This window comes from Chiloscyllium plagiosum, unplaced genomic scaffold (genome assembly GCF_037043375.1).
Source record: "Chiloscyllium plagiosum isolate Xiang-an unplaced genomic scaffold, Cpla_swu_hap1 HiC_scaffold_7, whole genome shotgun sequence".
NCBI lineage: Eukaryota > Metazoa > Chordata > Chondrichthyes > Orectolobiformes > Hemiscylliidae > Chiloscyllium > Chiloscyllium plagiosum.
Genome location: NW_028270145.1, coordinates 11,598,210 through 11,615,620, shown reverse-complemented (window position 1 = coordinate 11,615,620; position 17,411 = coordinate 11,598,210). Strand labels below are relative to the sequence as shown.

At 39.2% G+C, this 17,411-nt stretch overlaps 1 protein-coding gene across 8 annotated transcripts in view; it reads left to right on the top strand.

The window, feature by feature from the left end:
- Positions 1-17,411, top strand: part of dgkg (diacylglycerol kinase, gamma) — a 546,249-nt gene that overhangs the window by 328,849 nt on the left and 199,989 nt on the right. For all 8 annotated transcript variants that reach the window (XM_087988715.1, XM_043693004.2, XM_087988714.1 and 5 more), the window contains one exon: positions 1,721-1,795. In XM_087988715.1, the coding sequence (XP_087844841.1) occupies positions 1,721-1,795 (75 nt within the window). The remainder of the gene's footprint in view (positions 1-1,720; positions 1,796-17,411) is intronic.

Sequence of the window (17,411 nt, the reverse complement as noted above, 5' to 3'; positions counted from 1 at the left end):
GGTAGAGTGGTGTTCTGTGAAACTCTCTGCCACGGAAAGCAGTTGAGGCAAAACCATTGAATGTTTTCAAGAAGGAATTGGATACAGTTCTAAGGGCTAAAGGAATCAAAGGCTATGGGAAGAAAGCAGGAACAAGGGACTGAGTTGGATGATCAGCCATGATCTCACTGAATGGTGGAGCAGGCTCAAGGTGCTGAATGACCTACCCCTGCCCCCATTTTCTATGTTTCTCTGTTTCAAACCAGATTGATCTGAAACATACCCTGTTAGGACATTCTGTGTGGTCTCTTTTGTGAAGACAGAACCAAAGTATTTGTTGAATCAGTCTTCTACCTCTTTGTTCTCCATTATAACTTTCCTGGTTTCCTGCTGAAAGGAAACTATATTTGTCTTTATTTGTCTTCACTAATTGTTTTGCCTTCACGTATTACAAAAGCTTTTATAATCAATTTGTTTGTTTCCCCTCAAGCTACCCTCATATACCATTTTTCCCTTTCTTAATCAATCCCTTTGTTCAAATCTAAACTGTTCCCAATCCTCAGGTCTAATGCTGTGTTTTTGACCTAATACTAATTCCAAGTTCTCTTGTTCTCCATAGTTGGACCATCTTTCCCATTTGTTTTTTTCTGCCAGATTAGAATAAACAATTGTTGCAGTTGTTTGTGTTTGCCATGATTGCCCAGCATCATTCCTTTAAGTAGCATTCCCCAATTTATCACTGCAAAGTCCTGCCTCATACTATCAGAGTTTCCTTTACTTAGATTCAGGACCCTAGCACCAGAATCAACAGCATCAATTTCCATCTTAATGAATAATCTTGTCATATTTTGGTCACTCTTTTTCCCAACACGTCTCTCACAACTATATTGCCAATGTTTCCATTCCCATTTCATAATACCCTATTTTGGATGGCCTGTTCTCAAGTTGGTCCTCAATATGTTGATTGAGAAAGCAATCCTATATACACTCCAGGAACAACACCTCAATGGTATTGTTACTGATTTGATTTGCCCAATCAAATGCAGATTCAAATTAGCCATAATTACAGCAGTACTGTTATTACTTGTATATCTAGTTGCCAGTTTAATGCCTTCGTGAAGAATACCACTACAGATTGAGCATCCATATGCAACACCATTATTGTTTTCTGAGACTTGATGTTTCTAAGCTCTCCCATACAGATTCTGTTTGCTCACTATTGCATTACTTAACTATTTTAACCAACATGCTCCCGCACTTCCTTTTCCTCTTGGTCCATCTTTCCTAAGAACGGAGTACTGCTGGATGTTAAGTTTCCAACCTTGACTATGATGCAGCCACATCTCTGTCATCCCAACTATTTCATACCCATTTATTTTTATTTGCATAACTAATTAGTCCACTATATTGTGAAATCTCCATACGCAAGATCTTCAGTATTGTCTTTTTAATATTTTGCATTATGGTCCTTTTTGATTCTTGCCCTTGAATTCTCTGCCTATCATTTTTTTTTCTTATTTTTGATTCTGTCTTTGGTTTTTGACCATTTGCTCTAATATTTCCTTTGTGGCTCTGTGTTAAATATTGCTTCATTGCACTCCTTTAAAGAGATTTGGGATAATTTTATTATGTTAAAAGTGATATGCAAAATATTGGTATTCTATCTGGTGTGAAATATAGATTATAGTTTGCATGCAAAATGCTTTGTTTCCTGAAAATTGAAAATAATAATATTTTGCAGAGTTCTCAGAAAATTTCAATATCTCCTGAACCCGAGACAAATTTATAATCTTGACAGGGGTGGACCTGTGCCAGGGTAAGTGAGATTGTGCAATAACATTTTAAATAATGAATAATATTTATGCATTGTGGGTTTTTCCTGATCATGAGGGAGTCAGCTACAGCAGATGTTAAGAGCAAAAGAACTGTTAATACTGGTAATCTGCCTCAATTCAGCAGATTCCACATCTAGAATGCTCCTTATTTACTTGTCTCCACATTGTATTAAATATTAAATAAGATATAAAAATACTCAAAAAGAATTGATATAATTGGTGCACATTATTGTGTTTGTAGGATTGTCTAATGTTAAACATGGATATAAAATAGTTTTCCTGTTGAGGTTGAGAGACGGTTTTGACAAGCTTGCTTACCTTATGATGGAAGAAACAAAAATAATATTAAGTATTGTGCAATTGCAAATAATTAACACATGCTTAGTACAATATATTTTCATGATCTCCACTGATCATGATTTAACAATAATAAAACAATGGTTAAAAATAGTTGGGATGGGGGGGATCCAAGATGGCGGCGACCCAGTAAGACTGAGTCTATAGTGCTCCTCCCAAGACTTGGGCACAGTGGGTCACCTACCCCCTACCAAGCTCACCAAATCATTTATAAATCATTTTTAATAGTTTAGTAACTCAATTAGTTGTGTAACATTACATTTAAGCAACTTTATCCTAAGTTAAAATGACTAAAGGGAAGGGAGCCCGCAGCTCTCAGCAAGCAGGAACCCCTCCCCCACACTCTCCAGCTGCAGCAGAGGCGTCCACAGCCGCCCCGGGGGACTTACCTACAGTAGCAAGTCTTGCAGAAATGCTTTCCAAGCTTGACTCGAAGATCGATGCCTTTATCGTCGAATCCAGGAATCGTTGGGAATCGCTCTCGGCCGCGCTGCAGAAGCACGACCGTGAAATTGAAGAAATTCAACGCCGAGTCGGAGGGGCGGAGCTAAAGGCCGCGACCTCCGAGACAACCGCTCAATCGGCCGTGGATCAGGTCCGGACTCTCGAGCAGCGAGTCCGGACCTTGGAAAATCATATTGACGACCTCGATAATCGAGGCTGTCGAAAAAATATTCGTTTGCTGGGCCTTCCCGAACAGGAAGAGGAAGGCCAGCTTACAGCATTCCTGGAGCAGTGGCTGCCACAACTTTTAAATCTGCAAGCTGGATCAGGCCAGGTAAGGGTGGAATGGGCCTACCGGGTAGCAATACGCGGGCCCGGCTCGAACCAGCGCCCGCGCCCGGTCCTGTTCCGGCTGCAGAGCTACAGGGAGAGGCAGATACTCCTAGAAGCCTCTAGAAATCTCGGAAAAGACCCCCAAGCTATGATCTACAAAGGATCCAAGATCATGCTATTTCAGGACTTTTCCCCGGCTCTGGATCGAAAGAGGAAGGCATTCGACGAGGCGAAGAAGCGTTTAAGGGACTTAAATGTACAGTACTCCTTACGCTACCCAGCGATGTTACGCTTTAACCATGAAGGATCCGTATATAACTTTGGATCACCAGAAAAGGCTAAGGAATTCTTGGACTCTCTTAGATAAACTGTAGGACATACTGGATGTTGGTCTGCCTTCACCCCCCCCCCCCCCCCCCGTTTTGGTTTATATCCCCTCCCTTTTTTTTTCTTACCTTATTGCTTAATATTATTATGGGGGGTGGGGAGAGGGATTTGATTTTCTCCCCCCCCCCCCCCCCCCCCCCCTTGGAGTTGTTTTCTGTTATTATTTTATGTATATATGAGGGGTGTATGTATATGTGTGTGTGTGTGTATGTATGTATATATATATATGTATGTGTATGTATATATATATATGTATATATAAGCTGGGGGATTTGGTTAATGTTGGTGGGGGGAGGTGGTTACCTTATTCGATTTTACCTCTGTCTTTAGGAGCGGGGTTGTTTTTCCCTTCGTTATTTTGTATTATCATATTTAATTATTATTTGTTGAACTGGTAATTTTATAGTTATATGTTTATATATGGTATTAACATTACCAAATATACCCAGGTGTTGGTAGGGGTGGGGGTGGGGTGCTCACTGTTAACTCTAGCTTTGTATTATATTTGAATTTTCCTCATTTTATTGAGGAGTGCCTGGGTCAAGGGTGGGGCATTGGTTGGGAGAGGATATGAGGGATTTTTGGAGAGGAAGTGATGCCCCCTGGGAACAAGGGGGAAAGTCTCCACTTAGATACGTTTTATATCTTTTTTATTTAGAAATAGTTTTTTACTGTATTGTTGTGGGTGTATTAAAGAGGGTTTATTTTTGTAAATTTTACATGTTCCATGCTCGAGATGTTCTGGATAGGGTTCCCCCTCCCGAGGGGTCTCGGATTGGCCCAGAGGATTATGGTTGACCAATCGGTTAAGTGGTGCACCTGGAATGTCAAGGGGAGTAATTCGCCACTTAAAAGGAAGAAAATATTATCAAATCTTAAGAAGGAAAGAGTTGATATAGCTCTCCTACAGGAGACACACCTGTCAGATAAAGAACACTTGAAATTACGACAGGGCGGATTTGATCAGGCCTTTTTTTCTTCTTTTAGCTCAAAAAGCAGGGGAGTTGTTATTCTTGTTCGGAAGAATTTCCCTTTCAAAATCCTAAAGCAGATAAAAGACGAATCTGGACGATATATCTTGATTAAAGCTCTCATAAATGGAGAGGAATATGGGATTTTAAATTTGTACTGCCCCCCGGCACACCCCTTTAAATTTATAACGGAAGCCTTTTCAAAATTGATGGCTTTTGATGCCCGTCATATAATTATAGGGGGAGACTTTAATTGTATTATGGATCCGGAAATAGACTGGATTCCCAAGAGTACTGCAGGAGTATCTCCCAGATCTAGACAATTGATGGATCTGAACAAAGAATTAGGATTAGTAGATGTATGGAGATGTCTTCATCCACAGGGTAGAGATTTTTCTTTCTACTCTAATCCACATAAATGTCACACCAGAATTGATATGTTTTTTGCCCCCTCAATTTTTTTAAATTCCATATCATCCTGTAAAATAGGTAATATAGCAATTTCTGACCACGCTGCTGTATATATGGAAACTAAGGCGAGGAACAGTGGGACATCCCCTCGGCATTGGCGTATGGACCCCTTCTTAATGAAAGATAGTAAATTTGTAAAGTACTTCTCTCAAGAATTTAAAACTTTTTTAGAAATTAATTCAGGTACAGCTAGCAACCCGTCAATGATGTGGGAGACCATCAAAGCTTACACGCGAGGCTTGATCATCTCCTACTCAGCGACCCAGAAGAAATTAAAGGGAGAACAACAGCGTCTGCTTGAAGCCCGCTTAAAAGCGGCTGAAACAGCATACACTGATAGACCCTCTATTATTAAATTGCAAAGGATTACAGCTCTTAGGACAGCTCTAAATACTACACTTACTCAAACGGCTAAGAGGGAAATATTATTTGCAAAGCAAAGGTTATATGAATATGGCGACAAACCGGGTAGATACTTAGCATTTCTTGCAAAGAAAAAAAAGGCCCCTCAGACTATTATGTCTATCAAGGAAAGTACGGGTATTTTGACTCATGATCATAAAAAGATTAATGCGACCTTTAGAAAATTCTATTCTGAGTTATATAAATCACAGGATTGTGAAGATAGGACGAAGAGGATGCAGTCATTTTTTTAAAAATTTGACTTTTCCAGACCTAACTCCGGAACAAGTATCGATCCTAAATGCTCCTCTTACACCCCAAGAAATAGTTGATGCAATTAGGCACCTTCAAAATGGTAAGACGCCGGGCCCAGATGGCTTTCAAGCTGAATTCTATAAAGAATTTACAGAAATACTGGTTGGTCCACTTATGGATATGTATAACTATGCATATAGTCAGGGCTGTCTCCCGCCTTCGCTGAAAGAGGCAAATATCTCTCTTCTCCTTAAAAAAAGAAAGGACCCAGAAGATTGTACATCATACAGACCAATATCCTTGCTAAATGTAGATTTTAAAATCCTCTCTAAAACGTTAGCACTGAGATTAGAAAGGATACTGCCACATATTATAAAGGAGGATCAGACGGGGTTTATTAAGGGCCGTAGATCATCCAATAATGTTAGAAGGGCTCTGAATATGATTCAAGCTTGTCATCAGGGAAAGATACCAGGAGTAGTGGTTTCATTAGACGCGGAAAAGGCATTTGATAGGGTCGAATGGTCATATTTGTTTTACACATTGGAGAGGTTTGGTGTTGGACAGGTGTTTACCAAATGGATCTCAACATTGTATAGTGATCCCAAAGCAGTTGTGGTTACCAATGGATTAGGCTCGGATAGCTTCAGTGTGGGTAGGGGCTGCCGTCAGGGATGTCCCCTCTCGCCATTGTTATTCACGCTAATAATTGAACCACTAGCAGAAGCTATACGAGCTGATCCTAATATAGTGGCCCCAAGGATTGGTACAGGTAAACATAAAATTACCCTTTATGCAGATGATGTTCTTCTATTCCTCAGTAACCCTTTGATGTCCATACCTCGCTTAATCCAAGTTATTAATACATTTAGTGCATTCTCAGGCTATAAAATTAACTTTTCAAAATCGGAGGCTATGCCAATGGGTGCCCTTGCTGTGATACCCCGCTTAGCGGACGGTTCCCTTTTTCCCTTTCGCTGGTCCCTGGAGGGTTTCTTATATTTAGGCATTTTTATTACCCCAGTATTTGGTCAGTTGTATAAGGCTAATTTTGTGTATTTATTGGAAAGGATAAGGCAGGACCTCCAGCGATGGGGAGACCTGCCAATTTCCTGGTTGGGTAGAATAGCATTAATCAAAATGAATATCCTGCCCCGTCTCCTATATCCTACGAGAATGCTTCCGGTGATGCTGCCGAGGACAGCTTTATGTAAATTATACGGCTGGCTGAGCTCCTTTATCTGGAACCATAGGCGGCCCCTCATTAAGCTGAAGAAGCTACAGCTTCCACAGGCAAGGGGTGGATTGGACTTCCCAGATTTTAGGAAATATCAATTAAGTTCCCTATTAAGTTATATAGCTGATTGGGTCTTGTCTGATCCACAATCAATCTGGTTGGACATCGAGGCTTCTCAAGTAAAATACCCACTTATTAACCTTTTATCCTCAGACAAGAGGAAAATCATTACAGATCACTGTAAAAACCCTATAATACTGAATACAATCAAGGCTTGGAATATAATGCGGCAAAATGAGGGTAATTCACATAAAACATCCCCCTATGCACCGATAGTGGGAGCATGGGGATTCCAACCGGGGTTAACAGATGCCACTTTTAAACTCTGGAGAGCCAGGGGTATCTCATGTCTCGGGGATTTATTTAAAGATGGGGTCCTGATGTCTTTCGGACAGCTGCGTCAGAAATTCGGATTACCCAATGGAGACCTCTTTCGATACTTCCAAATTCGAGATTTTATACAGAAGAAGACTACGTTATTAGATAGTCTTTATAAATCCGATAGAGAATGTAGTGTCCTACGACCAGTGGGGGTATCTTCCGTCAGTAATATTTATCATTTGCTACATGATGAAGTATCGGGAGATATGGATAATCTGCTTAAAACATGGGATCAGGATCTGGGACTAGAAATCTCCACAGAAACGTGGAATGATATCTGGGAAAATGCTAGAAGAATTACTATTTGTAACAGAACCCAGGCTATCCAGCTGAAGATACTTCATAGGGCCCATATAGCACCGGTTCGATTGGCAAAATTTAAGGCAGGAGCATCTCCAATGTGTCCTAAATGCAAAATAGAGGTGGGCACTCTTGTACATTGCTTATGGACCTGTCATAAGATCCGTAGATATTGGACTAAAGTAGCAAGCACCCTGACAGAAATTTTAGGAACGGAAATAAAAGTGGACCCCGTATCTCTCCTCTTGAGCTTTTCGAACTTTCCCTCCCTGGACACGTACGGGAAGAGACTATTTTCTATTCTTTCTTTCTGTGCAAGGAAAAATATTTTGATGAACTGGGTGGCGGAGGGCCCCCCTGGACTTTCAAATTGGCACAGACTAATTATGGAATGTATTCCCCTTGACTTCCTTACAAATATGGTGCACCGAAAGACCGAATTATTTTATAAAATATGGCAGCCCTTTTTGAATTACATAAATACAGATATTTCGGCTATCCTAACAAGGGCTTTTATTTAATTGAGACTACAAACCTGGCTGGTCCGCGGCCCCTCGGGGGAGGAATCCCGCACGAATACGGGTTTTATCATATCTGATGTTAACACATCCCGAGCATGTAAGAGACTTAAATATGCACCCTGGTTAGTTGTAGGTTAGATTAGTAGATAGTTGAGTTTTGTTTGTTTGTGTTTTTTTTTTCGTTTTTTTTTGTTGTTTTTTTTGTCAAATTTTGGTTCTTGTATATTTGAGCTAATTGTATATCAATGTTTATATCTGAGTGTTTTGTTTATTTTTGTAAACTTGTAAAAATGTTAAATTTCTAATAAAAATATTTATAAAAAAAAAATAGTTGGGATATGAATACTCATTGAAATTTAACAGCAATAAGTTGACTTGGACCATAACCAGACCATATGGAAATCGCTATAAAGCAAAATAGAATTAGAGTGCCATTTAATATCAGGCATCCAATCCCTACATAAAGTATTTCAGTTGATTTAAAATCTGACTTTACCCAGTTATCCATATTTTAGCACAGAGCAAAAGATTTCTATATGTTCAAGATAATTGTGTTCAATGCCATTTCATCTTTTATTACTTGCTAATGTAGACTTATGGATATTTGGCAGAGTTATAAATGTTCCTGAATTACATATTTTGAAAGTGGTTCGGTGCTGGACTCTTATTTTGATTGAAAATTTAAGAGGTTATTAAAGGATTATTTCTCTTTGAAATGATAAGTGAATAATCGCATTGTGAATATAATATGATAGAGGTCTGTGGTCCTGTTAGTGTGAAATAACATTTGATATATTCATTCTCCTTGGGCATTCATATATGGTCATTAAGTGTTTTTTAGTACATACCAGCCCTTCAGGCTTTTGCCCATTGCATTAACCTTCATGGTTACTATATTGTAATGTGTTAGGCTTTGAAAAGGTTACTGAGGAGTGCATTAAGCTCTACCCAATATGGTGACATCATTTGGATTCAGGTAGGAGAACAGGACTGGATCTGGAAGTGACTGACTCACCATCTAGGTCTCCCTCACAACTTTTGTAACAATGGCCATTTTACTAATGTGACTCATAGCTGATTGCTATCATACAATAAACTACATGCTAAAAGGAGGATGGTGGCAGCAGATCTAGCTTGCCATGCATATAGCCCTGCTAGCTTAATAAACCTGATGAACAGTGGTGAGGATTCATCATGCAGTGAATATCTCCTCATATTCTGAGCATGTGTCTGGATTCTCCTTGCCCTCCTGGGCCCTCTCTCTCTCTCCCTTTTCACCTTTTCCACCCAGGGCTTGACAATTGCTAGTAATTTACTGGTGCCGGTCTGCTTCAACACTATATGGATGCAATGATTCTATGAAATGTGCAACCAATCAACAGTGCAGTTTGTGCTAGCTGGCTGCTGCAATCATGAAGCCAAAACTTGGAGGTGTGTGCACTGTGATGAATTGATTTTAGTTAATTACCATCGCATTCACTATGCTCACAGGGCCACTACTTAGTCTAAAACCACCATTGCACTAGTTTGCAACTCTCGTTATTGTCCACACATCCTTCCAGATTACTAATCTTTTCTGTCCTCTTTACTTTTTACTCAATCATTGGAATCACCTTATCTCCTTCGTGTTTATGCATCTCCATGAATAACTCCTCCATCCACTCACTCAATGTCAAACGTTCCCTTTTTCTTGTAGCTGGAGAAACTGGCCCATCTCTTGAACTGCTGTCTGCACAGCACCCCGGCTGATGTAACTGTAATCCCAAGACTGGTTACACTTGATCTTTAGGATTGAGTTTAGCCTGATCCCTAAACTGTAAAGATTTGGAACCATGAACTCTGGTCAAACCAACTGCCTGATTAACCATTGCTAAACCCCCTGCTTACTCCAATTGGGCGAGTCTCTTGGCTGACCGAAGCAGTAAACTATAATCCTCTTTCACCTTACTAAGGACTAATCCTCCCCTTTTGACTTTCAGACATGGCCATTGATTGAAGGACAGGCAATGTGTTTGCCATGAAAGCTGTTGGCGCAGCCTGTAAATCTGACATTGATGTAGAATGATGTCATTCAGCAACAAGTCAACCACTTTTGCTGTTCAGTGCCTCACATTGTAACAAGCTGCCTGTCTCTCCCGCTACGCTAAAAAGCAATGCAAGCATCAGGTCTTGTCCAGCCTCCCTGGAATGAAAATATGGATGCAGGAGCTTATTTAAAGGAGCTCTGTTTGCTAAATCAAGAGGTTACCGACGTATTCCATGAAAATGTATTGTTTAGTGCCCCTGTACATCCAAATGTATTGACTATTGTAGGGTATTAAGAGACTAATGATGTTGGAGAAAATTAGAATAATATTAGTAAAGTTAAACGAAATTGTCTAAAAAAATTAATACAACTATAAGTTGGCATATGCCCTGTACCTGATGGCCTACATTCAAGTTGTAAAAGTGCTGGTTGGAGAGATGATGGATGTGTTGGTTTTGGTCTCCAGAGATCTTTGGATTCTGGAATAATCAGAAGTCACTAAACCCATCGTTTAAAAAAGGACAGGGAGAGAATACACAGTAATTTAGGCCAATTCACCTGACATCAAGAATGGGGAGAATTCTGGAATTTGTTTTAAGGATATAGTAATAAGGGATTTGGAAAATTACAATATGTTTAGGTCATGTCAACATTGTTTTAGAAAAAGGATAATTGTATTTTAAAATTGCACTCGAGGTTTTGGTAGTTGTAGTCAGCAGGTAGATGTATGGGTCTCTTGCGATTTTCACAAAGCATTCAATAAAATGCCAGATATCAGATTGTTGGACAAGATTAGAGGGCAGTGTGTTAGCATGGACTGAGAATTAGTTTACAGTGAGACCAGGAATAAACTGTGTCATTTTCAGCATCGGAGAGTATAATTAGTACAGCTACATAAAGGTCATTGCTTGGCCTTCTACCATTTGCAGTCTGTATCAGTGACTGAGATGAGACAACCAATGCTGATTTGCTGATTCCACTAAAGTCTAAAATCTCAGGGTAAATGGTCAGCCTTTTAGGAATGAAATGTAGAGAAACTTTGTTGATTTTAAGTTTGTGATTATTTGGAATTCTGTATTCCGGAATGCTGTGAATGCTAAGATAATGAATATATTCAAAACAGAGGTCAAAACATCTTTGGGCACAAAAGGTATCAAAAGATGTGGAGATAATGTGAGACAGGTGGATAGCTGTAGATGTTGAGCTATGATGGTACTGATTGGCAGAGCGTAATTGGTGGGCCATGTGGTCTATATTCTTGCTCCTATTTCTTACGTACTGGTTTTGGTTCCCTTTATAAAATTCGCTTGAGTGGATGGATATTTCAAATGTGCAACATCCTTAAATTATTCTGCCCTGCCTCACACACTCAGTATTTCAGATGAGAAAAGACTTCTCTGTCCCTTCCTCGCATCCACAGCTTAGAAGCGAGTAAGAATTTTTCATTATTTCCACGATGGTAAACCTTGAGCATTTTATTTACCTAGAGAGCATTGCAGGCAAGCCAACGTCCTCCATTGTAGGACTTCATGAAGTTGTGTGTAATTCAGGCTGAAGCTGCTGTTGTGCACAGAGGCCATTTACGACATGGTAAATACAGTTCATAAAATTCATTGCCGTGTTTTTCAACAAGTTTATCACTAGTTTGTATAATTCATCAGATAAATAAGATGTAAGCTGTGGTTTAGTGCCTGGGTCTGAAGGGTGTGGATCAAGACCTTGGCAAATATTTAGCCTAGCATATAAGCATTGCACAGATGTTCCAACTTTCAGATGAGGTGTTAAACCAAGACCTCAGTTGCCCCCTCAATGGATGTTAAAGTCTTAATGGCCTTATTTTGTGGAAGACTATATAAATTCTACTTGATACCCTGGTCAATATTCATTCCTTAAGCAATTTGCACTGGAAAAAAATGATTTTGTTCATATCATCTTTTTGCTTTTTATCAGGTCTTAGTTTGCTGTCACAGCTTCAAGTACTTGAGCGTCTAAAAAGTGTGTTGGCATATCCTAAAGTCAAAAAAAGGTGTTATATCTATGCAGTTTCTTAAACATGAGATGGAACGATTATCCTCATGAGCTAGTCATTGAAAGACAAAATATTTAATACCTTATTTATTTGCATATTCCATATTTGCAAACCTTTGTGCTTGAGCTAACCTGATTTGTTTGGTGAAAGGTGCTACTTTGGGCGTTATTATGAATGTAATATTTGAGTCAATAACAAAACTCAGCTTCCTTCCTCAATGTGAAGGAAACTCTTAACCTTTGCATTTGTGTCCTCTAAGTGTCAGTTCAACAAAAGCCAAACTAATATGAAACCTATGAGAAGTCATCTTTGTCCATTCATGAGATTAATTAATTTTACTAAAGAGAACTGGTTTTATGGTTAGAACTTTAAACTGCAAGTGGCAGAGAGGAAACATCGTTGGGCACAGAAAGGCCAGCATGTCAGTAATCCAACTTAATCCTGCTTTTACTGAGTGTGTTTGGAGATGAGCAAATAAAAAACCCATGGAGCTATCATGTCCATAACTTAAATATATTAAGAGTCACACAGTTTCCCTCGTGAAACTGTTAAGTGTATAAAATAAGCATTAAGAGCAGGAGTAGCCCATTTGGTCCCTCAAGCCTGCTATCCCATTTAATATCATCATAGCTGAACTGATTATGGCCTAATTCTACTTCTCTGCCTAGAACCACTCCACCCCCACCCCCCAATGCCTACCACCACCACCATCAAAACTATGTCAAACTCAGCCTTGAATATTTTGAATTATCCAATTGCCACTGCTCTGTGGAGCACAGATTTCCAAAGATTTATGACCTTTGAGAGAAGATGTTCCTCCTCATCTCTGTCTGAAATGAGAGACCTGTTACTTTGAAATTGTTCTCCTGAATTCTAGATTTCTTCAGAAGGGGAAACATTCTCTCTTCCTTTAGTTATCTGTGTATCTTACCATTTGTATTCCGTTATCTTGTTAGTTTTTCCCAAATGCACTAGCTCACATGCAGTTCTCGCTTGAACTCTATTTACCAGTATTCTGTCTACCTGCGTAATCCATTGATACCTTTCTGCTGTCTACACCATTCTTTTCCATGTCAACCACACAGCTAATTTGTTTCTTCATCTGCAAATTTCCTAATCATATTCAAGTCCTAATTATTAGTATACAAGCTTACCCTCCTGGTTCTACTTCCAGGAAATAAAGCAATAAAATTCAAGTAAGCTTTTATGAAGTAATGAGCTGAGATATTGACTCTACCAGTACAATGAATCATAGACAGCCAATGTTCTGACTGCTGAACATTATTCTATTTTTGCAAAGGCAAAATTGAGAATAATAAACTTGAATGAAAAAGATATTAAAGCTGAATACCAGAATTCAAAAAAGTGTCCATGAAGTAATGTATTTGAAATATTTTTTAATATCTATGCAGTTATTTAATTAATAATTTTAATCCCATTAATATGAAACAACTATTTAAATTCACTCAATCTTTGTAGTCAGAAATATCTTGACAAAAAAAATTTCTTTTCACATTAAACTACAGTCAATCCAAACAAATCGAGGTTCATTAGATTTATGACTTTTCCTGTATGATTTTTCTATATCCTCCTCTATATCCTCAATGTACATCTTGAAATCCTTAGGATCAAAATCTACATTCATATCTAGTTTCACAATATCTATTAGTACCCTGTATACAACTTCATCAATGTCAAAGGCATCAGTTGTATTAACCCTCTCTCTATTTTCAGTGTCTCTTTGAAGATGGACTGCATTAAAGTTATTCCTTCTTGAGCCAAAATAGAGAGATTTCTTGGTGATCTCTTGTTTTATTTTCTGATGTTTTAAAGAAGTGTTTTGATTTTGTTGCCATAAGGAGGACATTCAGTAGGTCTGATAGTTCACTTAAGGGTGGCAGACATACTTGACCATTTGTGCAACACACAAAAACTATCTCTTTATTCCACTGTGTTGCAACACAATATCCACAGAGATCTGATCCACTGCCAATATCGTATTCTAACTCTGTCTGAGCATTGTGATGAGGATCATAAACGAACGTTTCCTTAAAACAATGTGGTCGCTTACTTTCAACGCTGGTGGTTCTTGCATTCTGTCACTTACTGTCGACTTCACTTCCTGCTGCCTTAATCTAGCCTCCCCAACATGCTTTTCTCTAATTGTAGCTTGTCAGTTTCTGTTGATTTCTCTTTTTGCTCTAGTTGTCTCTTCTTCCCAAATCTACATGCCCATCACTTTCCTTTACTAAGCAATGATATGTTGCATCTCAGATCATAGTTTAGAGGAAAGAAACTGAATGAGGAAAAAAAAACGAAATATGAAAGTCAGGATTTAGGAGATAGGTTTGTTGTGTTCTTTCACGGAATGTATATTTTGGTTGTAACATTTGAGTTATGTTGTCTGTGGTACCTTGTTGCAGGATCAGCTACTGGAAAGTCAAAGCCCTGCCCCACCAATATTTCAATAGTGGGAATGGTTAGATGGCAATTTCCCTTGTATATGTCCCTTGGTCCAAACTTGGCTGAGATCTTCCCAAGAATTTCAGAAGAGTTTGCCAACAAAGAATAACAGATATTTGATGCATATATGTTTATCTATATCACAAGTGCGATAAACTGGAAACAGTTTTCCAGCCGCAAAAGCACCCATCAACCATTACTCTTGGCTTCCTGTCAATTTGTCTCGTGGTCAATTGTGTACGGATCATTCTGCTATAATGCATGTTTTATTAATGCGAATTCATTGTATCGTTATTGGGGGCATTGTGTTTCGATAGCAGGAACTTGTAAAGTTTGTATTGGTTATAACATAATTCCGGCCCCATTAGTTTAAATGGTACTGCTATTATGCAATTTTCTTATAACACAGGATTGCACAAGAATGGAACTACCGCGTTATAGCAAAACCGATTGTATCCTACTTGTCATTTTTGCTGGGTTCATATCATTTTTAGGAACAGTCAGTCTTATCAAAGACCTTCCTAAAATTATATCAATTTCTGTCAAGTTTACTATTCTCAATGACTATACATTTATACCTTCTCAAAAAACAGAATTATGTCTGGCAGTCAGGATATTAACTGAACACAACCACATTTGCTGTCTGTGATTCGTCCTCAACTTTCTAAATGAAGATTTATCCTGTCTCTGAGAAGTTTTTTTCGGTTATTTTCCCATCAAGGTTATGTTGACTAAGGTCTAATTTCAATGATATAGTGTTAGCTGTTCAGTCTTCTGGCACCACATCTGGAGCCAGACTGGTTTGATAAGAGCTTTCACTTTTTATTAACTGTTTCTCTTATTGACTTTGAATACTTTACATTCAAATGTGCAGCTTTACCCTATTTTTACCCTTTTCTTCCTCTCTCAGTTTGTTCATTTCATCTAATGTCTCCCATTCGTCCCTGATTGCAATATCCATTCAATCCCCATCTTGTGGAAAAATGAGACATTTATCAGAAACATCCTCCATTTCCACACAAAACTTAGAGTACCCTTAGAATCCCAGTGTACTTTGTTCAGTTCTTTTTAATGTATTTATAAATAAAACCTCTAGGTTTTCCTCAATTTACCTGCTGTTATTTGATTACTATTGGAAGCATTTTACACTCAAAGGAAACATAAGATTCTCTCATTGAGAGTTCCACATCCTGTTCAGCTGATGTCTTCAGCTGTTTGTCATTTTTAGAAATGATCTGGATGAGGGCATAGAAGGATGGGTTTGTAAATTTGCGGATGACACTAAGATCAATGGAGTTGTGGATAGTGCTGAAGGATGTTGCAGGTTACAGATGGACATAGGTAAGCTGCAGAGCTGGGTTGAGAGGTGGCAAATGGAGTTTAATGTGGGAAAGTGAGAGATGATTCACCCTGGAAGGAGCAACAGGAATAAAAAGTACTGAGCTAATGGTAAGATTCTTGACAGTGTAGATGAGCAGAGAGATCTTGGTGTCCATATACATAGATGCCTGAAAGTTGCAACCCAGGTTGATACAGTTGTTAAGAAGGCAGACATTGTTTTAGCTTTTATTGGTAGAGGGATTGAGTTGCAGAGCTACAAGGTCATGTTGCAGGTGTACAAACCTCTGGTCGGCTCATTTGGAGAATTGTGTACAGTTCTGGTCACTGCCTTATAGGAAGGATGTGGAAGCTTTGGAAAGGATTCAGTGGTGATTTGCTAGGATGTTCCCTGGGACAGAGGGAAGGTCTGACAAGGAAAGGCTAAGGGACTGGAGGCTGTTTTCATTATAGAGAAGAAGATTGACATCACTTAATTGACACATACAGGATAATCAGAGGATTAGATACAGTGGGCAGTGTGAGCCTGTTTCCTTGGATGGTGATAGCTGATATGAGGGGACATAGCTTTAAATTGAGGGATGATAGATGTAGGATGGATGTCAGATGTAGTTTCTTTACTCATAGTAGTAGGGAAATAATAGAGAAAGCTATGTTGTAATAGAGAAAGCTATGAGAGTCTTTTCAATCTATGCAAATACCTGGTGAAGATCCTGTTTGCAGAATGAACAAGGAGGTTCAGTTAACATGCATGCTCCATGTTATAGTAACTTTCAGTTCTGTCGAAACAGCTGACCATGTTCCAAATTTGACAAGAGAAATTAACCACTGCCCCTTGGCATTCAACTGTTACCATCAGCGAATCCTCCATTATCAACATCCTGCAGGTATCATTGATCAGTAACTCAACTGGACTCACCACATAAACACAGTCACCACAAGAGCAGGTCAGAAGCTAGAAATATAGCGGTGAGTAACTTACCTCCTGACTCCTCAAAGCCTGTCCACCATCTGCAAGGCACAAATAAGGAGTGTGATGGAGTAGTGCAGCCCCAACAACAGTCAAGAAGCTTGACACCATCCAGGACAAAGTAGCCCACTGATGTGCAATAGCTGCTATTCTACAAGATGCATTGCAGAAATTCACCAAAGATCCTGAGACAGCACCTTTCAAACCAACAACCAGTTAGAGTTGTAGAAATGTACGGCATGGAAACACACCCTTCGGTCCAACATGACAATCCCAATCAGATATCCCAACCCAATCTAGGCCCACCTGCCAGCACCCAGCCCATATCCTTCCAATCCCTTCCTATTCATATAACCATCAGATGCCTTTTAAATGTTGCAATTGTACTAGCCTCTGCCACTTCCTCTGTCAGCTCATTCCATACACGCATCACCCTCTGCGTGAAAAGGTTGCCCCATAAGTCTCTTTTATATCTTACCCCTCTCATCCTAAACCTATGCCCTCTAGTTCTGGACTCCCCCACCCCAGGGAAAAGACTTTGTCTATTTCTCCTATTCATGCCCCTCATAATCTTATAAATCTCCATAAGGTCACCCTTCAGCCTCCGATGCTCCAGGGAAAGCAGTCCTAGCCTGCTCAGCCTCTCCTGATA